At 42.5% G+C, this 24438-nt stretch overlaps 2 protein-coding genes across 7 annotated transcripts in view; one reads left to right on the forward strand and one right to left on the reverse strand.

Annotated features, from left to right (window-relative positions):
- ADAT2 (adenosine deaminase tRNA specific 2) overlaps nt 1–21763 on the reverse strand; it is a 649106-nt gene extending 627343 nt beyond the window's left edge. For 2 of the 4 annotated variants that reach the window (XM_044060135.1, XM_044060139.1), the window contains exon 1: nt 21533–21763. In XM_044060135.1, the coding sequence (XP_043916070.1) occupies nt 21533–21616 (84 nt within the window). In that variant the 5' untranslated portion in view covers nt 21617–21763. The remainder of the gene's footprint in view (nt 1–21532) is intronic. The other 2 variants (XM_044060149.1, XM_044060143.1) reach the window with 1 other exon arrangement.
- A 69-nt stretch (nt 21764–21832) lies between these two features.
- The window catches only part of PEX3 (peroxisomal biogenesis factor 3), a 988587-nt gene continuing 985981 nt past the window's right edge, over nt 21833–24438 (forward strand). The window contains exon 1 of one of the 3 annotated variants that reach the window (XM_044060125.1): nt 21833–22054. In XM_044060125.1, the coding sequence (XP_043916060.1) occupies nt 21982–22054 (73 nt within the window). In that variant the 5' untranslated portion in view covers nt 21833–21981. The remainder of the gene's footprint in view (nt 22055–24438) is intronic. The other 2 variants (XM_044060118.1, XM_044060109.1) reach the window with 2 other exon arrangements.

Raw genomic sequence — 24438 nt, forward strand, 5'->3', positions numbered from 1 at the left:
CAGTCACTTTATCTCCATTCGATAAATCTTCCTCAGTTGCTAAGCCTTCAGTGCCCAGGTTTTTCCATCATACAGAAGCAATGGTTGCACCAGTGTTTTACACACCTTACGTTTCAGCTTTTTTAGCATTCTTCTGTCAAACCCTTATCCTGACACTTTGTGCCAGCTGGCTGCAGCACACACTAGCTTTGACCTCTTCATTCAGAATTCCCACTTCTTCAACCACATCTCACAGATACCTGAAGCTGTTAAAGAAAATTATGAAAATAGCAAACATGTTAATTTTCAGCTTCATTTGATTCCATTGTTTGTTACCATGACCTGTCTTGTCTATACCTAATTTTGTATTCAGAGATGCATCCTAGTACCCCCCCATTTGTTGAAGTTCCTGTTCTGAGTGTAGTGCCACATCATCTAGATATAGCAGCTTTAATGATCTGCCCCTCCAACCTATTTGCTAATGTAGTCCATCGTCAGTACAAACAGGAATGTATCAGAGCTAAACTCTGATGCACACCGACTCGCCCTGGGAATCTTTCTGTGACTTTAACACTGTCCGTACTTTTATTACTGGGTCTGTATAGTCAGCCTGCAATAAGTCCAGCGATGTTTCTGGACTTCAAACCAGAGGACTGGCCCAGTCAGCATTCTTGCAGCCTTGTCATAGGCATTCACCAAGTCAAGGAAAGACTCCAGCTGGACATTCCTAATTTCCAGCTTCATTTCCAGTATATGTGCCTAACTGCAAAAATCAGTTTGGCTGTACTACATCTTCATCCCAATTCAAAATGCTCATCTCCTGTTTTACTCTATACTACTCTGCATATTAATCACCCTCTCTAACACTTTTCACACAGTGTCATACGAGTCCAATACTTCTGTACTGCTAGCAGTTGTGAAGATCATCACCTTTGTTCTTGGCACTAGAATACTTACTGTCCACTCATCTGGGATAAGCCTTTTCCTCCATAATACAACAAAGACCATCAGCAGCCAACACCATCACCTCATTTGAGCCCGCGGCCTTCCATTTACATAACTCACCTTCTACTTGAGTGTACTCTTCCTCTTTCACCATGGGTTGTGCACGCAGGATAGCTTTTATGTTTTATTTATTCTGATGCGTTTCTTCAGATACAATTTCCATCTGCCCTGGATGTCCTCTGGACAGGTGAGCAGACTGCAGCTGCCATTCATAACAGATGCCAACCACAAATTCTCTCTAGTTTTCGGTGAGTGCCTTACAACCTGATAAAGCTTCTTTGTACTATCTGCCAAGTCACCTTCCAAAAGATGACGTCAGATGCCTTGTTCTTTACCACTGTAACTGATCTTTTAGCCTCTTTGCTAGCCAGTTAGTATTTTCTTTTTTATATATATATATATATATATATATATATATAAAAAGCACCCTACTTCCACACCTGGCTCAATCATATCCGTTTCATTACTTTACACATGCTGTTTTGAGATTATTCTTCTTCTCTCCTTCAGTTCCACCAATTTCCTCCTCTTCCTGAGATGCTAGGAGTTTTTCCTTAAACTTCTGTGCTTTCACTCCAGTCAACTTCCAGGTCTTCAGCATATAGTCTTTGCTGACCTTAGAGTCTTCTATGCTGATCACTCGTGTATGTGACACTGACTGGACAAACCACGTGTTGACCACCATTAGCAATTTGCCAGACAGAAGTCTAGATAGGCATCTTCTTTCTTATTGTTGCTGCTCCATCTATGCACACTGAGGCAGTCCTCTTATACTGTTCCATCTGTCTGGATATAAGCATTCAGATTTCCTATTATCAAGACTGGCTTGTTCTGTCCAGTTTGTCCAGTTTTAATAAAGGAGATGCTACAAATACTGCCTAAATGTCCAATTTCTCTGCAATCACAGCGTAGATATGAAGCACAGACAGAGATTATAAAGACTGCCCTGAGCACAATTACACTAATATAGTTACATACGGTACATGTGCAAAAATCTCCACATAACCCACGCCCCGACAGTTATTGCCATATTACTACATTCATTTTTTGAAAAAATGATACTTGTTTTAATCTAAAGCTGTATTTTATCCATATATTCAAAAATAGTTCATATTAAATTCACTATATCAGTAACAGAACAGAAATGTAATACACAGGGGTTGGTATAATGTTGGAGATATTTACCTCATAGGACACAAGGTAAGAACTTGATTCTCACATTTGACAGATAAATTGCAGTACTTAAAATGACCCCCCCCCCCCCCCAAGGACAGCTAGTCTTGTACCTACCTATAAAATTACAACCATTTTACTTTTCCAGTAGTACACTTGTGTGATAACCTGAACACAACAAATACAAATGGAACATTTCTGCTACAAAAACTTTGCATTTCTTTAGAGTACACAATTCATGGTTATAATGTATACCATCAATCTTTATGTGAAATATACATATTACAAAATATCATAGTAAAGTTGTACATTTTGCATTTTTTAAATATATGTATGCTGTATCATCCAAATACATCCAACGTTCTGTGGTTTGGTTTTCATTACCTTGGCATGTTCTGACATTTTTTCTGTATTGCTACAAACATACAGGGATGCACTAAGCCTGCTCAACTCATCTGAGTTTATCACAGTGGCTTAATCACATGACAGACTGAGTGTACAAACATTCATATAATGTATGTACTTTACAAGGTCAAGTGACATGGATAAATAAATCAATACAATTCCACAGTTGAAGACGACCGACCCCAAAAAAGTTGTGAAACTGTCTTTAATGGACGTAACAAAGGTGTAAAACAAACAGCAGTCAAAATTCGATCAAGCGCTTTCGCCTGGTTAATACCAGGCTTTATCAAGATGTAAACTAAAAATACACATTGCTTTATATAGTCATTTACTGGTCACATGACCTACAATTAATTATAACTACGAATTCAATTAATTCTATTCTTAAAGACATCCTCACGTAGAATACTGTGTAGACCTTAATGCCTTATATTAAAACCAATATTTACAAAAAATTTAATGTTTTAAAAACATGCCTATGCACAAAAATAAAAAATATGTTCACATACTAATAAATTATTGTTAAAAAATTCTTGTAAATTCATATTCAAGTGAAACATATTCAAAATAAAACGTGTTCAAGTTAAGCATACTCAACACCTGCACCTAGCGTGCAGTGGAATACAAAATTTATGAAATTTGTGATCGTCAAAATTAACTAATAATAATAAAAAAATGAAGAAAATATATAAATAAATACGTGAATAAAATGTGCACTGCAGTGGAATGTGATGTTATTCAACACATTTATGATTCATACTATGTTGTTATAATCTTGCCCTCCTCATCTTCAGTACACTGACAATACTAACGTTGTCATTAAGCCTTGGGGGGTCTAGTGGCATTTAACTTCAGTTGCCACAACAATTCCCTGTATTCCAGCAATGTTTCTCAATCGCCCCCTCTTGGGTTCTGTGTGACCTGTTCTAAAACCATAAATTTCAACTGCATATTGGGCCTTAGGCAAAACTGAGAGATCTTTGAGGAAAAGAATTTACGAACATCTGTATGATGTTTCAAAGGAGAAAGGTACAAATGCCTTTTACAAGCATTCCTTGCAATGTCCCTTGCAATATTTTTTGTAAATATTGGTTTTAATATAAGGCATTAAGGTCTACACAGTATTCTACGTGAGGATGTCTTTAAGAATAGAATTAATTGAATTCGTAGTTATAATTAATTGTAGGTCATGTGACCAGTAAATGACTATATAAAGCAATGTGTTTTTTTAGTTTACATCTTGATAAAGCCTGGTATTAACCAGGCGAAAGCGCTTGATCGAATTTTGACTGCTGTTTGTTTTACACCTTTGTTATGTCCATTAAAGACAGTTTCACAACTTTTTTGGGGTCGGTCGTCTTCAACTGTGGAATTGTATTGATTACTTGGCCTTTCTGGTAAACTTTGACTTTGTTTTATGGATAAATAAATAAAGATTTTTGCTAACGCTCATGCCCCTCTGAGGGCATGTGTACAAGTACACACACACACACACACACACACACACACACACACACACACACACACACACTTCACTGTTCCAATTCCAAAGCCACTACATATAGGAAAAAACAGTAACCACGGACTGTCAACTGTCTCACACATTCTCAGATGCACTGCCTTTGGACTACCCCACAAATGACTATCATGGGATTATTAAAACCTCACTCTACTGAGGTGTGAGCAATGAATCATGAGAAAATGCCAGTGACCCATTATACATGAGCAACTATGATTTGAGCTTTGGGGATCCGATCAACTGACTGCAGCCCACCGTACAGACATTTACTGGTATATACCAGTAATATACATCATGTTGCAGATTCAACATGTGATGTATGAATATTCACCACAGCTCTACTCTGTTTTCTGCAATGCCATAAGGCTTTGGAGGGGGTTTGACAGACCTGCTGCTTTCCAATATACATTGTCCTTTGGCAAGTTTGTCTTTTCAGATAATGCACTGTGAGATTAGTAATGAGTCAATGAACATGTTTCAGACTGTGTGCGTGGCAGGCCTTGGTGGCCAGGAATGTGAATTGTAAAAATATAGTTTTAAATTAAAAAACTAACAATTTTTTCAAATAGTGTATTTTTTTTTTTATTTAAAGTTTGGGTTGCCTTTTTTTTTTTTTATATATATAAAATCGATTCCCCCTTCCCAACTTCCAAAGGACCCTGCCCCACTGTCTCTCCAAAGGACCCTGCCCCATTGTCTCTCCTACCTAAACCCATTCAAACCATTCATTTGAGCAAGAGCTAGGCATTCTCCTGATAAGTGACTGCCCTTTGGCCCATTCACTCCCAGTCAGGAAGTCCAAGTGGTTCATAAAATTCTCCATTCATTAAGAGACTGGAGGTAGGGAAAGGGCCAGCTTGCCGATCCTGTGGAGAGGTCTACCCTTTGCTCCCATTAAGCATTGCATTAACTTGCATGCAACAAGTGCCTGGCTAAGGGAAAGGAACACACAAACACTACACCTACCTTCCCTAACTCAGTACTGGTATGTGCCTTTAGCATGACAAATCAGGTGACTTCTATTACTCTGATATGTGTCACTAATGTGAAGGGTCATGCTAAATCATTTTTCCTGGGAAGGGTAAGCCAGCAGAGGCTGGTCTCCACCATCCTCCCATCCAGACCCAAAGGACCTCTGCTACTAACTGAACAAGTCACCAGGGTTGCAGCCAGATCTTCATCCCTCTATGCCATGGCACCAGGGATTGAACAAACTTTTTATCCAGACATATCAAACAATTCACAAAAGAAAAACTTCAGACATATCTGCTCATAACAAATATGTCTGCTCATAAAATACAACAAAAGGGTAGCTGTTAAAAATGAAATAAAATGCCCATATAATTTGACATTTATCATCTCTAAAGACCACAGCAATATGATGACTTTCAGGGAAACTGAAGAGAGGAAAGCTGTACATCAACCTTGACCCTACCGAACATGCGTACATACATGAATTAAAGTACTCCAAACAGCCAGGTATTTCTAAGTAATATTTAAGATTTTTTTTCAGTTAATTTCCAAGAACAGAGAGACATCAATGAATGCTTCCCACAACTTCAAAGAAATAACTGCTCTGTTTAATCAGCATTTCATAACAAATAACACCAGATGATATAAACTAAATGATATTACATTTAAAACAAAGAACACAATATTAACAGAATATTAAACCAGGCTGTAAAAACATTAAATGATGTTTAAGGGGAAATGAAGATGAGCCCAAATTAGCTGGACTGTTAGCACACTCCCAGAATACATGACGTGCACCTGTACTTCTACCCAAGCAGAATGTACACAAAAGGAAACGCATAACATAGCATTCATTGCTTGAAGCTCCTTGTGTTCGGACTGAAAGTGCTACTGAAACAATTGAAATATAAAGTGATAAGTATATTTTTCGGGTGTATATCACATAATCGAAATCCCAAAATACCGAATAACATAAGCTTGAACTACAAGTTATGTACTCACCATAACGCTTGATGTATGTGGTCCATCTCACCTCACATTCTTACTCATGGGTTCAGAGCCGAACATCGGCTCCGACTGCCAACTTTATATTTTTCTAGCACAAAGTCTCTAATTGGCTGGGCTAACCTGGTATCCCATGTTGCACCTCTCCACAACCCCAGATCTAGTTTGCAGCAGCTCATAGTCACACCTCATGCAAAACCACAGTCGGAAGAGTAGAACACTAACCAGGGCAGCAAAGAAAAAATAACCAATACCGAAGGGTCCTGAAACAAATGTCGCCTCCAAATCCTCCAGGAGGGGGGAAGGTGGGAGGGAACGTAAGAATGTGAGGTGAGATGGACCACATACATCAAGCATTATGGTGAGTACATAACTTGTAGATGTTATGTGGTCCAATCTCGCCTACAATCTTACTCACGGGACAGCGTCCCTAGCACCTCTATCCTGGGAGGCTCAATGGAAGATGCTCCTGAGAACAGTGGAACCAAAGGAAGCCCGGCCCCTAGAAGCCATGTCTAATTTGTAATGAGTAATGAAGGTGTGGAGAGAAGTCCACGTGACCGCAGCACAAATTTCATCCAAGGATAGTCTGGAGTGAAATAGCCCTGGTGGAGTGAGCCTTGACAGGGAACGGTAACTCTCTGCCTGCCGACGAGTAAGCATAGGAGATGCAGTCAGAAATCCACCTGGAAATTGTAATCTTAGAAACAGGGAAACCTGTTCTATTTTCTGAGAAGGACACAAAGAGTTGATCAGACTTACGAAATGGTTTAGTCCTGTGTAAGTAAAAGTGAAGCTGCCTGTGTACGTCCAATTGATGAAACAAACTCCACCTTGTTGGAAAATTGAGGAAAGAAAACTGACAGCTCAATGGACTGATTGAGGTTAACGGCAGAGGTTACCTTTGGAAGGAAGGACGGGTTAGGTCTCAAGGAAACTATGTCCTTATGAAATATTAAATACAGGGATTTGATGGACAACGCTTGAATCTCCGACACCCATCTGGCTGATGTGATAGCTATTAAAAATGCAGTCTTCCAAGACAGAAATTTTAAATCACAGGTGGCAGCTGGTTTGAAAGGAGATGATGTCAGGGCCTGTAACACAAAATTTAAATCCCATGGCAAGATGGATTCCGACATCGGAGGCCGAAGCAACAAGGTGCCCCTCAAAAAGGCCTTACATAGCTTATGCGCCATGAGAGAAGGTTCATAAGAGGTATGAAAATTGGAGATAGCGACCAGCTGAACCTTAATGGTGGCAGGAGCAGAACCCTGCTGAAAGAGAGAGTGGATAAAAAAATCTAAGACAGCCGGGATGGGGGCTGTGAAAGGATCCAGTCCCTTGGCCTGAGCCCAAATTGAAAATCTTTTCCACTTGCTGGAGTAAATCTTCCTGGTGGAAGATTTATGAGAAGATAAAATGTGTACTACCTCAGGTGAAAAACGATGAAGTATGACTAAAGATGGAAGTGGAGTAGCCAGGCTGTCAACCTGAGGGTCCTCAGGGAGAGATGGGACTGTCCCGACATGTGTGTCAGTAGGTCTGGTGCTGGATCCAGAGCCCAAGGACTGTCCACTGCATACTGATGAAGAAAGGAGAACCAGACTTGGCGAGGCCAGTGTGGGGCAATAAGAATCATCTTGCTTCCCAAGGAAATGGCTTTCTGGATCACTCTTGGCAGCAGAGGAATCGGAGGGAAAGCATAGAGCAGACCGGGAGGCCAATAGTGGACTAGAGCGTTCCTGGGTGACTCCCCCTGTGGGGGGGATCAGAGTGAAGTAGTTGCTGCACTTGGTATTGTGGGTATTGGCGAAAAGGTCGCAGCAAGGCTGACCTCACCTGTTGAAAATCTGCTCCCCAACTCGGCGGTTCAGGGACCACTCGTAAGGCATTAGAATAGCTCTGCTCAGCCTGTCTGCCATCACATTGGCCTTCCCTGGAATGTGCGTTGCCACTAGGAACCGTTGGGAAGACGCTGCCCACTGCCACACTCGCATGGCCTCTCTGCAAAGGGGGTAAGACCTGGTTCCCCCTTGCTTGTTCAGGTACCACACAACAGACATGTTGTCTGAGTGAATTGCAATCGTTTCTAGGGGAAGAGAGCTCTGCAGTGCTTGCAATGCCAGTAACACCGCTCTCATCTCTAGAACATTGATGTGCAAATGTACCTCGTGGATCCTGCCAGGTGCCTTAGACCGTCCTGCCCAGATAATGCCCCCCCCCACCCTATCTGGGAGGCGTCCGTGGTCACTGTGGCAACCGGAGTCATAGGAATAAATGGATTCCCTTCGTTCAAGTTGGTGGGACTCATCCACCAACAGAGGTCCTGTTTGCATCGATCGGTGAGTAGGATCAGATGGGACAGTGGGAAGTTTCTGAAAGGACCATTGGGCCGAGAGAAGCAGAAGCCTCATGTGTAACCTGGCCAGGGGCACTAACATGATGGTGGCTGCCATGGATCCCAGGAGCTGTAGGACCCATCTGGCCTGAACCTTCTTGAGGGGCAGCAACGCGCGAACCTGAACCTGCAACACCTCTATCCTTTCTTGCGGCAGGAACGCTCGCATGTGAACGGTGTCTAGCTCTGCACCTAAAAATATGACACGCTGTGAGGGCAGCAAAGCAGACTTTCCCCAGTTCAAGGTAATCCCTAGTTGATGACAAATGGCAATGGTCTTTTCCCTGGCCTGAATGAGAAGATGCCTGGTGGGGCGGTGAGGAGCCAGTCGTCCAGGTATGGAAACACTTGGAATCCTTGACATCTCAGGTGAGCTGTCACCACTGCCAAACACTTGGTGAACACCCTGGGAGCTGTGGTGAGGCCAAAAGGCAGGGTACGAAACTGGAAATGACTGGCTCCCAGCCGGAAGCGTAAGTGACTCCTGGATGCCCTGTCCATTTTGATATGGTAGTAAGCATCCTTGAGATCGATGGGGCACATCTATACTTCTTTTCCCAGTAACGGAAAAATAGACTGAAGGTTGACCATTCAGAACTTGGACTTCAGAACGTAGTGGTTCAGTCGGCTGAGATCCAAGATGGGTCTCATGTCCCCTGTTTTTTTCGCCACCAAAAAGAGTCTTGAGTAAGTCCCTAATCCGATCTGGTCCGAGGGGACAGGTTGGATGACTACTTTTTCCAGCAACTTTGACATTTCTAGTGTTGCGCGATCCCTTTGACTGGGTGGAACGTCTGGGATTCTCTTGGGTGGAGGAGGGTTTGACAATAATGGGATGGAATAACCTCCGGTAACTACACGAAGCACCCATCGATCCTGAATGATACTTGCCCAGGCTTCCGGGTACAATGAAATGCGGCCCCCGACTGGCTCCGGAATAGCACAGTCGGGCAATACATCAGGGACGATGATAGGAAGGCCCGCGAAAGGAATCACGGTCTCCCGAATTGCGAGGGCCTCCTCTGCCCCTAGGGCGGCGTCTCCCAGAATAGCCACCCCTCCTCTGCCTTTGGAGGGGGACTCACCTTGACCAGCAGAGAAAGACTTCTGTGACTTTTTGAACCACATTTTTCCTCCCCTCTGAGCCTTGGGGTAAGGCCTAGATGGGAGGGAAAAATGGCCCCCTACAGCAGACAGGGTCTTTCCCTCTTGCTCGCATCTGGTGAGGGTGTCTTTCACTTTGGTCCCAAAAAGTGAGGACCCATCAAAAGGGGCATCAGTGAAGGAAGACTTGAAGGCCTCCACGAAATGACACAGGTGCATCCAAGGGTTACACCTGAGCTAGCTTCCCTGCTCGCCCCTTCGGCTGCATAAGATATGAGCCTCATGGACGAGTTGACAATCGATCCAAGAGTAGACAACTGGGCGTTAACAGTTTGTGTTAACACCTCAGGTATGTTACCCATTAGAGTATCTCCCAACTCTTTAAGGAGATTTCTCTGGAGCAGAGTAAAGTGACATAGATAGTTCAGAGACCGAAGTGCGAGTTCAGAGACCGAAGTGTGAAGGTCGCTGAAGAGAGGGGTACGCTTCCCGTACCGATCCATACTCCTGGACTCCTTGTTAGGAGGATGGACGGAGGAAGAAGACTCTGCTACTTCCTGCTGAGTTGCCGCCGCCACCACCATGGCATCCACAGAAACCCCTTTGGACAGGAACTCTTTCCCAGGGGGAGCTGACAGAAATTTATTAAGACGTTTCAGTACCGGTTCCACTGAATCAGAAGTCTCCCACGCCCTTCGCCAGATCAAATCCAGGAGCTCAACGAAGGGTGGAGACACCCAGGAGGAGGAAGGTTGAGCCCCAAAGGCCTTGAGGAATACAGACTCCTCCTCAGAGGGGGGTTTGGACGACCAGCCGCCTCTCTGCCTCAAAATCTCCAGGATGTCGGAGAAAGAGACGTCATCGGAGGACGACTTAGGGGACCCCTCCGACTCCTCGAGGTCAGTATCAGAGGTGAGAGACTCATCCTGGGAGTCTATGTGCTTCCTCTGGCACAATTTCTTCCTTGGGAGCTCCTCAGGGACAGACTGAGGGGCCCTCAGAAAGTTGGGGGCCGCTCATGGGGGTGTCCCCAGACCTTGGGGCTCCACCGTCAACCGATAGAGGGGCATCAGAGGCTCTCGCCGGCGTGGAGGGGGATGGAATGACCGATCCGGGTGATGTGACTGAGGATCTGGCCAGTGCGCTCCTCATGGCCTCGAAGGCGGGTCCCCCCGAATCCGAGGATCGACCCACCTCCGAGGCCAAGATCGGAACCAAGGTTCCCCGAGCCGAAGCACCAAGAGGGAGACTCGGGACCAACAAAAGTCCCGAAGTATCCCCCTCGGGCTCGACAGAGGACACCCGGGTTCTGAAACCAGAGGACGGAGCCGACATAGTAGGAGCCGACGTCGGCACCGATAAGGTCTTAAGAGGTATCGGTGCTGGCAAAACATCACCCGGAGCCGAACACTCCGGCTCTGAAGACAAGGAGGTGCTCGGAGGAGGAAACATGGGCGCACTCATCGGGACTGGCTCCGGAGACGACTGGGTCAGAGCCGAAAATAATTTAGCCAAAACCGGCGACTGCAGGAGCCTCTGGACCACCCTATCCACATCCAAATCAGAGAGTCTGGAGGATTTGGAGGAGAGAGAAGGTGATTGTGATCTCCTATCTGGAGATCCTTGTCCGACACTAGGAGATCGGCTCCAAATGGGCACTAACAGGATCGGAGCCGAGGCAGATTCGAGAATCACAGCTACCTTCTGCGGCCCCGAGGACAAGGGAGCCGAGGAGGTCGAGTCCAATTTGGTAGTCTTCTCCAGTGGGTCCGATGTAACCGATGGAGCCAGAGATCTTTTCTTGGCTTTAGAAGTCTTGGTTTTAGACTGTGAACCAGAGGAAGAGTCCAAGGACTCCTCGAAGGAAGGCTTAAGAAGGCCTTTCAGTATAAGTTTATTTTTTTCTCTCCTGTAGAACCCTGGGGCTAAAAGCATGACAAAAACTACAGGACTCTTGTAAATGTATAGCCCCCAAGCAGTATACACAAACAGCATGTCCATCTGTTATGGACATCTTGTAGCGACATTTAGAACACTTCTTAAACCCAGAGGGTTTGTGTTCTTTTTGATCCTTAGACATAATGGCCAAACCACAGTATACAACCACAGACACAGGACTGTAGGCCACAACGGATAAGGCAGGAAACTACCAGTAACAATCAAAAGACAGAATCTCTAGTTAAACGATTCTGACCTCACAACAAGACACACACTGTTAGCAAAGGACAAACGTTTACCTCAGACAAACCACAAAAATGGAGGGAGGACTAGGTCCTCTAACTTAAAATGGGCCTAGCCCGTAGGAACGGAGGGATACCACAAACTAACACTCACACCACAAAAAAAAAACGTTAATAATAAGCAAAATAGCTATTAAAATAGCTTTTGTGAAGAAAGAGAACAACTTTTCACTAGAAAAAGAAGTTTTAAATGTACTTAGCCACAGCCAAGCAAGACCATGTCCTAGCTCCACGAGCAGCAAACGAGATCTGGGGTTGTGGAGCGGTGCAACATGGGATACCAGGTTAGCCCAGCCAATTAGAGACTTCGTGCTAGAAAAATATAAAGTTGGCCGAGTTGGAGCCGATGTTCGGCTCCGAACCAGTGAGTAAGAATGTAGGCGAGATTGGACCACATGACATCTTGGAATTTCGAAATGTGATATAAATCGAAAGCTCAGAACAGCGAACACACACACACACAACACAAGCACACCAAAAAAAGTAATCCACACATATACACTTAAAAATCCTACTTCTAACCCTACACTAAACCGTACTACTATCCATTCACTTACCTTAACCCAAACCCTAACCCTAAGGTCGGTAACTATCGCGCACTCACCTTACCCTCTCCCTAACCCTAAGGCCCCTAACAAACATACACTCACCTTACCCACTACCTAACCCTAAGTTCCCTAACTATCCCATTCCTACACTCACCTTAACCCGGTCCATTCGCACACTTATCTTAACCTGATCCGTAACCTTCGCACCACAGTGGAGAAAACAGCAAAGCAGCAGAAACAGCCCACCGAATTCTTTCCCTAGGAAAGAAGTTGATGTTCTGCAGCTTCGCTATTTTCAGCGTAAGCTGTTTTGGGTTCAATATTATAACATTCTAAGTTTTACTACTTCGATATAAACCCTATTTTTCTGGCACTTCTTTTCAAAGTTCTGTATTATCCTAATTTTTTTTTGCTTGATTGATTTAGATATATATTTGTTGGCTTCTGATCTATGCTGAAATTGCTGTTTTTTCCTCCCACCCTTATTCCTGCTGTGTTAAATAGTGGTCTAACAACGTGCGTGTTCCCACCCTCCCTCCCTATTGGTATCTTCTTCTTCTTATACTTGGTGGCTTTGCAACTGCCTGCCCCTGCTGTATATTTGATCTGTGACCCTCCAGTGTCATTAGCTCATTCTGCCTAATACTGAGAAATAAAAAAAAAAATGCACTTTATTCATCTGCTCTTACTATATTTGTGTTTCTTCCTACTTTATTACATTATTTTGCTTTTGCCTCTTCTTGAAAGTACTCAATTGTCCTTATTCTGCTGCATTTATTACTGCTTGGTAGTAGCCTGATTAAATTGTAACTGTTATTCTAAGCCTTTGGTTTACACACTTGGGCCTCAGACCAGTTGTTTTACATTAAGAATGTGTGGTCTGCACTCCTGTGGGAGGAGAGGGTAGATTCTGCCCTTCTGAGCTGAGAGTTTCTGATTAGAAGCTTATTGTGCCTGCTTATTTGAACTGTTTCATTCTGAAATTGGTACACCTTGTTTGCTATAGCATAGACTAGAAATCAGACCTGCTGAATCTAGGTTTGTTTGTATAACGCACTAATCCAGGCCATCTTTTTTTGGAGAAGGTTCCCCTGCACCTTAGGGGCAGGAGTGTGCAGTTAGAACTTGTCTGATCAAAGACTGCTGGAACAGGGCTCAGTTTTTAGCTCTTATTGGTCAATTGGTTAATTTGTTCAAATCAGTTTGCTCATTTGCTAGTGTTAAAAAAAAAAAAAACACACTTTATGTATCGCTGCTTAACTATTCCCGGTACCATAAAATCTGCTCTTGTTTTAGCACTCAAACCTGTTTCTTTGAGCTCAGCACTTGTTCAGAACTCGCTGCAAGCACTAAATAAGCTAGTGATTACAACAGCACTCAACTTTCCTCCCTTATCTATAGGAAAACAGTTTTTAGTACTTAATAAATAAGCACCTATCCAGGCATGTCCAAGGGTCAGCCCCCCAAGGTTTTCTCCTGTCTACCTGATGAATCTGCGAATCTTGGGGCAATGCAGCAATTGCTGCATGTACACAGACAACCCTCTCCTCCTACCACCCAACACTACAACCTGTGAGAGATGCACTTGTACAGCCAAACTGGAAGCAAAGCTCTCTTCAGCAAAGACTGGACTAGATAGTGAAGAGGAGAAGGTAAACACTTGCACCACACCACATATCACATAGTCCCTCAAAACCTATACCACCAAAATCCACACACAGAAACAAAAAAACATTCGGAGGCTCTCAATGATAATTTGCTCAAGCAACAGAGACCTCCAAAGCAGAAACACAAGCAACCTCCACCCCCCCAACACAACCCAAATGACACACAGGCCACAGACTCAGTGTGCCAATCAACCAAAGTCCATAAGGCAAAACAACACACTCAACACACTAGTAATAGGTGACTCTATAGTCAGGCACACCGATGTCCCACTCACCAGACTAAACAAGAAGAAGGTTACTGTCAGCTGCCTGTCGGGTGCCAGGATCAGTCACATAACCCATGCACTCGAGTCACTCCACAACAAGTACAAATATGACTCTGTCATTGTCCATGTTGGTGTGAACGACCAGAGACGTACCTCCCTGGACTACATTAAAAGAGACATGGAAGAGCTCTCCGATCTTGTAGCCCAGACAGGTATTATCCTAGCCCCGAGTAGCATCCTGCCATCGCCCAGAATGATACCGCAGTACAAGGACAAAATGATTGACTTCAACAATTGGCTAAGCTTCTGGTGTCATTCTAAGGGGGTTCAGTATCTGTCTGCCTGGGATGACATGATCGACAGAACACGATGCTTTGCCAGTGATGGCCTGCACTTGTCGCCCTTGGGATTCTGGATACTGGCTAAGGCTCTTGCCACCCCTACAGTGCCTTTTTTGGGCAAGGTTCAAATGACAAATCCACCACAGTAACAGGTACAAGCAAGCAAAATCTGAGTGTAATGCTAGAAGTCTAAACCTCAAAATGCACTCACTCAAGGCACTCCTTAAAATGGAGAACATCAACATCTGTGCAGTGTCAGAGACCTGGTTCAAGGCTCCATAGAGCACCCCTGCATTACCATGATATAAATTCATACCACACCTTTCGGCCACCTAACCTTGACCGAAACACTAAAGGCAGAGGTGTGTCCATATTCATTAAGGATATCCACACCTCCAGGCTAGTTGCTCAGCATAATGCATCTGAGATTATCCAAGTGCAACCAACTCTGGGCAAGACCGCAATTCAAATTGTAGCTTGCTACAGATCCCCCACTATGCCCCAAGGTTCCCACTCCTCACTTCTTGATAAACTGGAAAATATTAGGGTACAACCCAACAACCTAATAATGGGCAATTTCAACTACCCCACCATTAACTGGGAAAACTAATGATGTACCAACTCTTTTGCTCAACGTTTTCTGGAATTCATAAATTCCAAACACCTTGGATCAACTTATCACACTCCCACTAAGGGCAGCAATATCCTAGATCTGGTCATTACCAACATGGGTGATCGGTGTTCCACACCAAAGGTCAATTCGTCGTTGGTCAAATCCGACCACAAGCTAATTACCCTAGACATCCACATCCCGCCCCCCACCCCCCATCAGGGAAAAAAATTTCTCCAAAGCCAACATTACACTTATTAAGACAGAAGTGGCAAACTTCACGACACCCATCCAGACAGACAACAGAGGTATGACAGCTGAATCCTACACAATTGCACTTTATAAGCACTTAACATGAGTGCATGGATCGTGCTATCCCTAACAGAACCAAGATGCTATCCTCCAAAAAAATGAAGCCAATCTGGAGGTCCCCTGCCATAAACAAACTCTACAACAGAAGAAAGAAACTGTTGCAAGAGAATAAAATCCCATTATTGGAGGAACTCCCTGGTCATCCTCAGTAAGAAGCTGAGATCCCTCATAAAATCCTCCAAAGCTAGTTACAAAAACAAAAATCGCCACTGATTCTAAAGACAACTGCAAAGCATTCTATAGCTATGTCAAGAATCTCAATGGCAACACTCAGATCTGCTCAGAGTTACAGCACAATGGCACTAAATATACAGAACCAACTGATATTGCCAACATCCTGGCAGATAAGATTCAGTGCTAACTTTACCCCCCCTCTCAGCCCCCTAAAGGGCCCATCTCTATACCGGAAGAATGCAAAGTTCATGTAATCACGGCTGCACAGGTATAAACCACATTCTCCAAAGCCAAGAACACAGCATCCATGGGATCTCACAACATCCCAGGCGGTGTTCTACACTGACTACAGAACGAACTGGCACCCCACCTAAGTACCATGTTCAATCATAGCCTCACCTCAGGCTTTGTGCCCACTGAATGGCACACAGCGACAGTTACCCCACTCCACAAAGAGGGATCCAACACGGACCCCGGGAACTACCACCCCATTACCTTGATGAGCCAGGTCTGCAAGGCCATGAAACGTATCATCATGGAACTTATAAACAAAGACACTGGTAATCTCCAAACTCTGGACCCCACCCAGTTCGGGTTTGTAAAAGGCAGATCGTGTCTCCTAAACCTGACAGACTTCTTTGAAGCAGTCACCAGAGCCATAGACGAGGGTAAGGTGGTTCACACAGCCTATCTAGATCTCACCAAGGCTTTCAACACCATTCCCTACTCTGGAATTATAGAAAGGGCTTTATACCTAGTTTAGTGAGTCTGTGTCACAAGATGGGTTGCCAACTGGCTAACTGACAGAACCCACACTGTGAAAGTAGCAGACTCCAAATCTGACTTCAGACCAGTGACAAGTGGAGTACCACAAGGTTCAGTCCTGGGTCCTCTCCTGTTTGGTATCTACTTCTCTGAAGTACAGGCTAACACAGAAGGTCTTTGGCTAACAAAGTTCGCAGATGACTGCAAACTAGGAGCAATAATGGAAACTCCTAAAGAGAGTCTAAAAAAGTAAATGACCATTGCCAGGTACTCCAAGAGAATCCTGACAACAAGTCATTTTTAGACAGTCACCTATGCAAGTGAAAATGCGGAGGCTTTTTCAGCTTTAACACTGCCACTGTGGAAGCCAGACAACTGATAAATACTAGAAGAGTTCCCAATACATTGAAGGGGTGCACTGCAAATTAAAGTAATGACTCTCCACTTACGACTTCAGAGCTCTCTTGTGAAGCTTGAATAACGACAAATGTGAAACCCTGGAAAGTCTCCTATAGAGGTTGAATAATGGTATTACATCACCACTCGTCCTTCAAAATAAAGCTGCTACAGGTGCCACTTGAGAGAGGGGGTGAAGAATCTGAAGACTTTAAATTGAATTTAGACTTATGATGGCCCCACCCATCTTCTGCTTTCAAAATGAGAAAGAACATTTTTGATTACTCATTTACCTATCAATGACTTTAAAGGCTGGCTCTCCCTGACCACCAGGAGTTCGAGTCAACAATGAACTTCAAATACATTTTAACTTTGAAATGATCTCCGTTTTGCAGTGACCATACAGAATGATATGCACCCACAAATCTTGTAGAAGAACATCCCCACAAAAGTGGTAAATTCTATACCCAGCTGCCAACACACTGTTTGATCAATGCAACTTTACTTGATATGGAACAACAATTTCTGGTGGTGAAGCATCTATGAAAAAAAATTAATAAAGGTCGCCTCTTGTATCACAGATGAAAAGCTGTCTAATAAGTCACTTACTAGATTTAAAAAGGTTTTCAACTTGGCAAAGAAGTCTCAGCTGAAAAGATGTTTGCAACTTGAAGTGCAATCCAAAATCATTGCTCCCACCAAATGAAAAATTAGACTTTCCAAGACAACTGACTCCTTGTAGCTTGACCCAAAGGATGAACCCTGCTTCCTGCTTACCCATTAACAAAAATGTGATACCTCTTACCCTGACTCCACAACTTTTTTTAACGCACACACTCTCTCCACACTCTCTCTCACACACACTCCGGAGACTCCACAACGTTTTCACACACACACACTCTACACACTCTACACACTCCTCCACACACTCACACTCTACACACACTCTCACACACTCTCACACTCTCACACACTCTCACACACTCTCACACACTCTCACACTCTCACACACTCTCACACACTCTCACACACTCTCACACACTCTCACACACTCTCACACACTCTCACACACTCACACACACACTCACACACTTCACACACTTCACACACTTCACACACTTCACACACTTCACACTTCACACACTCTATACACACTCACACACTCTATACACACTCACACACTCTATACACACTCACACACTCTATACACACTCACACACTCTATACACACTCACACACTCTATACACACTCTATACACACTCTCACACACACTCACACACACTCACACACTCTCACACACTCTCACACACTCTCACACACTCTCTCACACACTCTCTCACACACACTCTCACACTCTCTCACACACACTCTCACACTCTCACACACACACACTCTCACACACTCACTCACACACACACACACTCACTCACACACACTCACACTCACACACACACACTCTCACACACACTCACACACACACACTCTCACACACACACACACTCTCACACACACACACACTCTCACACACACACACACTCACACACACACACACTCTCACACACACACACACTCACACACACACACACACTCACACACACACACACTCACACACACACACACTCACACACACACTCACACACTCACACTCACACACACACACACACTCACACACTCACACTCTCACACTCACCAAATTCTGCACAATTAAAAATACAGTATGTATTGTAATATATGAATTAACAAGTTCAGCTCTGTACTCAACACATCAGAAGTTTGGCATCCACCAGCACCAAAGACAATTCCTTCACCAATGATGTCACATGAAGGAACATATCACTTTTTAGATCTACAGAATAAAAGAAATGCATGATATACACTACACTACATCATTGTCATAGGTTCATAGGTTAGTACTAAGCTAACTGCCCTTGTGAGCCATTTTAAGCCTAGTCAATTATCCCTTGTGAGACTCAAACCCTGCACCTTGTGTTTGTAAGGCAAACACCTTAACCATTAGGCCACCCTCCCAACCCCTAAATATCCACTGTCAGTCTCGAACCCAGGACCTTGGTAACACTAGTCTGTATGACCTACCACTAAGCCATGACTCTCATGTCATGACAATAAAAATCTTCATATCCTTACAAAAGGGTAAGATGCTTCAAAAATGCTTCTGGAATTAGATCAGGCAACAGCAAGTTCCACTAGGAAAACCCAATACTAAGGGGTTAAAATAAGGCATAAACTCAGATACATTGTAACATTGTTTAGCTTTATGAATTCTTCTAAAGTACTTTTTGGTTCTAGAAAACAAATTGTCTTCAAGCATTAAAATGTATAATTATGAATGGAGAAGGAAGGCAGGTAATAAACAAACAGAAATGTGGCAAGTTAATTCTAAAGAGGCTTGTCCTTTTTTTAATTTAATTTGTTTTTCTTTTCTTTGAATAATAGCACACCACCATAGAGTTAACTGACAAGACTACAAAATATCGAAGTTAAAAAAAAAAAAAGGACCTACAAATATGCACTGCATACCTCTCAAATATCCCAGATTTTAACTCAATAACTTGTTCTGCTTACTTTTAAAAAGTCTAATTCTACTTAACATTTTAACTGATCCGTACCAATATTTGCCTTAGAATGAAAATAAACATGCTCATACTTACAAAGTAACCATGAAAGCATTTCTACTTCAGGTGCCAATTATTACAAGCCAAATGACTGATCAAGATATAATGCCCGTCAGTGCAAAAAAAAAAAAAATGTATTTGGTATTTTATTATTTAAAGGGCAGGACATGGAAGGCAACCAATTGGACCAATAAACTGGCAACAATCCATCAACCATCTCATGCAAAGTAAACATTTCTCTAAAAATCATATCAGCCCACAACAATGACTGAGATCTGTGAAACCAGTCAGCCAGTCTTTGGACTCGGGCCTTGACCCCAAGCCTGCTGCTACCAAATAAAACATACAAGAGTCCACCACTCATTTAAGCCCCATGCTACCTAGGACAGCTGAAGCCCAACTAACTGAAAGGAAGACAGGCTGCCAAAGTCTATGCCCAACCCCCACCCCCAATCAGCCCACCATACCAATTTAGCCTTCCAAATATGCCAGATGTAATTAACTCTGAGTAGCCCATAGTGTGTGCAGTAGTAAACTCCACCCATGCCCTCTCTGGATTCATGCCCAGAAGTAACACTGATACACACAATGAAAATCAAACTATGTTTGAAAAACTAATGAATATTGGCTAAGCGTAATCTTTGGATTGGAGATACAAAAATCAAAAACCTGATACAATTATTTGTTCACAATTGAATTAAAATGCAATTAAAAACTGTGCACAACACACCATTGTTACATTTGGTAATATGCATCTGTATAGTAATGCTTTGCACAATGTGTCAGTGTTACTACACATGACACATATTACCAAATGTAAGTGCTGATACTGAAACGCTTGTCCATGTCCTTCTGCAACTGTATGCAAGTATACATTTCTCTGTATGATCAGAACACTCAGTTTATGGCCCTCCCAGAACCCTAATTCTAACCCTAAAACTCCCACCCAGTCTTTGTCCATAGCCTCAAGCCTTGGTCACTAACCCTAATCCTAAACTACTTCTTCCTCCCCAAGGTTTAGGGAGCCAGTGGGAAATTTAGGTTCAGGGCAAATCAGTAGAACAATTTATACTTAACCACAAACGTGCTAGAACAAGTGCTTCATTAGCAACTCTTTACATTTTGTTAAATACACCTTATCTGACTATGATAACAGCCTGTTAATGCCCTTCAATTACTGTGGTTTCCCCGCACCCTTGTAGTCCTGCCCACGGTGTATATTATGTCCAAGGCACTAATTTCTTTAAGCTACAGTTCTTTTAGCTTTTATTAAAGGGAGTGGGTTGGTGGATTTCGTCTCAGTTTCTTCTGCTCTTTTCTGCAGCAAAGGGTGTAACCCCTACTTATTTTGTCTTACAAGGCCACGTATTCATAATAAACTCTACCCTTATCTGTCCCATCCCAATTCTTCCCTGTCCCTAATTAAGCATGTTAAGCTGTCGATGTTAGGGTTACCACCTGTCCCTCTTTGCGAAGAACAATCCCACTTTGGGCAGTTGTGTCCTGCGAAAAAACTAAAAATCGCAAATGTCCTGAGATTTTAAGACAAAATATATTTCTTAAGCTTTCTAAAATAGTTGCATAAAACATTTATTTTGTATCTGACACACATAAATAGTATATAACATAGCATAAGCAACATAAATGCTATAAAAATAAGCTTTTATTTTGACAAAAAAGTGAAGTTCTGTCCTTTGCACTGGCTGTGGGTATGATTTGTCCTGCAAAATCTCACGTTTCTACAAAAAAAAATCCCACTTTGGGCATTTGAAAGGGTGACAACCCTAGTCGATGTCCTGACTTGCTTTTAACTGCTCGTATTCTGCATCAAATTCTTGAGATAACCATTTAGAATCTTCAGAAGATATGTGAAAAATTCATACAATTTTAGAAAAATACAAATGCAACACATAAAGATTCATACATAATGACAAAAATGTACACAATCACAAATACCATTTCAAAGGCTCTGTGCATCCATCTCTCGATCTGCTCCGAAGTTGGTCGAAAAGTTTCATCCTTCCTGTTTCCATCTTCCATGAAAGGAACAAAAGCCAATGTGCATTTAACAGAACCCAGTTAGAAAAACTGCCTCTCAGCATACACTCCTCCAAAATATCATTATACAGTTCACAGCAGTACTGCACTTTTTTTCAGGGAAAACACACTAATTTCGTTAGTGCACCAACATGTTCAATATCTACTAAGGGCGGAACAGCAACCACAAGCCGAAGTTTCCGAACGGAAGGGATTAAAGACTGTCTGCAGACTTTCCTGTCGAAAGTTGAAAACAGGAGTGACAGGCATTGTAGTGGCTCCAAAGCAGGTAACTGGGTTAGAGGTTTTCGGATTGATACTTAGCTGGTTTCTGTATTTGGGCTGTCTCGGGGCCACAGCGCTTGGAAATGCTGAAACCGGTGTGGAATTTCATAAAACGGCATAAAAAGAAATTTATAGTTGCAGGTGTTTGTATCGGAGGTATATATTTTTTAATTGTCATATTGCACACCAAAAGTCCATTTCTGTGTTTTGCTCATTGTGAATATTGTCGTTAGTTGGATTGTACACTTTTTATACTGTCCAATAAGAAGAGCAAATGGCCTATACAAGACAGTTTGCACAGGACAGTGTAGTTGTTGTAGTTGCATTATTGTAGTGCTGAATCATTTAATTGTTTAATGTGCATGCAAAATGTTGGGTATACATACCTTTGTGATAATAAACCATGCAACAGTGTAGTTCGGCAGTTATGATTGGTTGGCATAATAGGCAAGAAGCACCTGTCAGTGGTGCTATGAGGAGTAGGCGTAGGTTATAACACAGTGGAGGACTTTGCATTGTTCGGCAGTTTGTATAGTAGTATAGTTTAGTTTCTTCTATACGTTTAGGATATTTAATACTGTGTCGAGAATTTAACCTCGTCATTATCAGAACATAATTAAAGTTCATGAAATCAGTATTGCTTTACTCTGATGTTTGTCTATAGTGTGGAGTTTTGGCTGTATGCTTAAAGATCAAACGTGCTTTGCTTGTGCTACTATGTGAATGAGTGCATTGTACACATTTAACATGACTTGCTCTATGTCGATTTTTAATTTTTTTGGCAACCCTTTTTAAGACTGTGTATGTTTCTATGTATGTATATATGTGCATGTTTCTACTTATAAACTGTTTGTATGTCTTGGCAAACGTGTTTTAACCCGCTTTATAGGTTCATAGGTTCATACTAGGCTATCTGCCCGAGGGCATTTACAAGCCTAGCCCATCGTTTTGTGGCTTACGCCACCCCTTTAGTATGGGGAACTATACCCATTATTTTGCTTTAGCAGGAAAGCAGTTTGTGCAGTACTTAAAGTTCTGAATGTAAACATGATGCTAAAATCTCACGTGTTCCTGTACTCTGTTTTAGTCAGTGTGCAGGATAAATTACCATTTTGCATTTAAAACAGCAGAGTTGCTAGTCGATACATTTTATTTGAAGAACCCTACATTACTGCAAACGTGTGTGTGTTACTGATCCAGAATTCTTAAACAAGGTGTTCTTTTAACTTATTAATGTATTCCCACAGTGTTGTCAATGAGAGGTGTGAGATACAAGGCTTTCATCAAAAGGGAAGAAAAATGCCTTTATTTAAACTTTTCATAAATATTTCACGTTGTGGTTATAGTGACCTGTGTGGTGATACTTTTTGTACTTCTCTGCCTTTTGTCCATGGTTTAGCGAAAAATGTTTGCACTTTTTTAAAATTGTTCTGTGAGCTTAGCCATTTGCAGTTATGTGAAGCTTGTATATTACTGTGCAGTTTCAACATTGTTTATACATTGTACTTCACTTTTTTTCCCAAAGGTAGAATTACCTCCATTTAGTCATTTATGACAGTATTACTGGCAAATTTCTGATAAGTCTGTGGTAGCCTTGAAGTGGTGGCAATATTGTGAATGCTGTTCCAGGATTTGTGCTTCATTACTTTTTATAGATGTATGTACATGCTTAAAGATGCATTACAGTAGTCTGGTGCCTTAGTCTGTGATAGGATTGCAGTAGTGGCAGTATTGTGAATTCTGCTCCAATATTTGTGTTTCAGTATTTTTATAGTTCTATATACCTGCTTAAAGTTGCATTTCAGTACATTTCTGTTTAACTTGATACTGTTTTTTCCCCTATTCTTTGAGTCTGCCGCCCCACACACACACTCAGACATTAAGCTAAAAGTTTCTTAAATTCTAACCATAGGACTAGAGCACCAGTTTGAATTTTTCCCCACTCCTCCATTCTTTTGTTTTGGTTTTAAAAGTATGTGTCTGTTGCTTCCACCCCTTTTATAGTCATACAGCTTCCAAAGTCCCCCCTTTCCCTCTTTCATTGCTATTGCCAGTTGTGTAGCCTATTTAAGTACTTTAAGTGGCCACCCAACAAACCAGTATTGTGCTTGAGTAAACCGCCTGTACTACATATGGTCTCCAACACATTAAATGTGCAGCACCACTCTCAAATCTTAACACAATCTAACTAAGTCTAGTGCCAAACTCCAGTGACCACTCAAGGAGATCTCTATATAACCTAGTCCATGAGCTGCAGTAGCCCACCAAATACATGTCTGGAACAATATGGATATGCAATTTCCAACTGTATTTGTAGCCCGGCAGGTGGGTATGGTCTTCCTGATACAGTGCAGCAATTGTCTTGTGTTCAGACTACCATTTAATCCTTAACAGCTACATTATGGGAGAGATGCATATACACAATTTCACTGGAGGCAAAAATCTTACATACAAACAAGGTTGTCAAGAGCACACACACTACATCCACCACACACACAGACTAAGCTATGCCGAGGCACTAAAAAGCAATCTTCCCAAAC

The sequence above is a fragment of the Protopterus annectens genome, chromosome 1.part0 (genome assembly GCF_019279795.1).
Source record: "Protopterus annectens isolate FY-2018-M chromosome 1.part0, PAN1.0, whole genome shotgun sequence".
Taxonomy (NCBI): Eukaryota; Metazoa; Chordata; order Ceratodontiformes; family Protopteridae; genus Protopterus; species Protopterus annectens.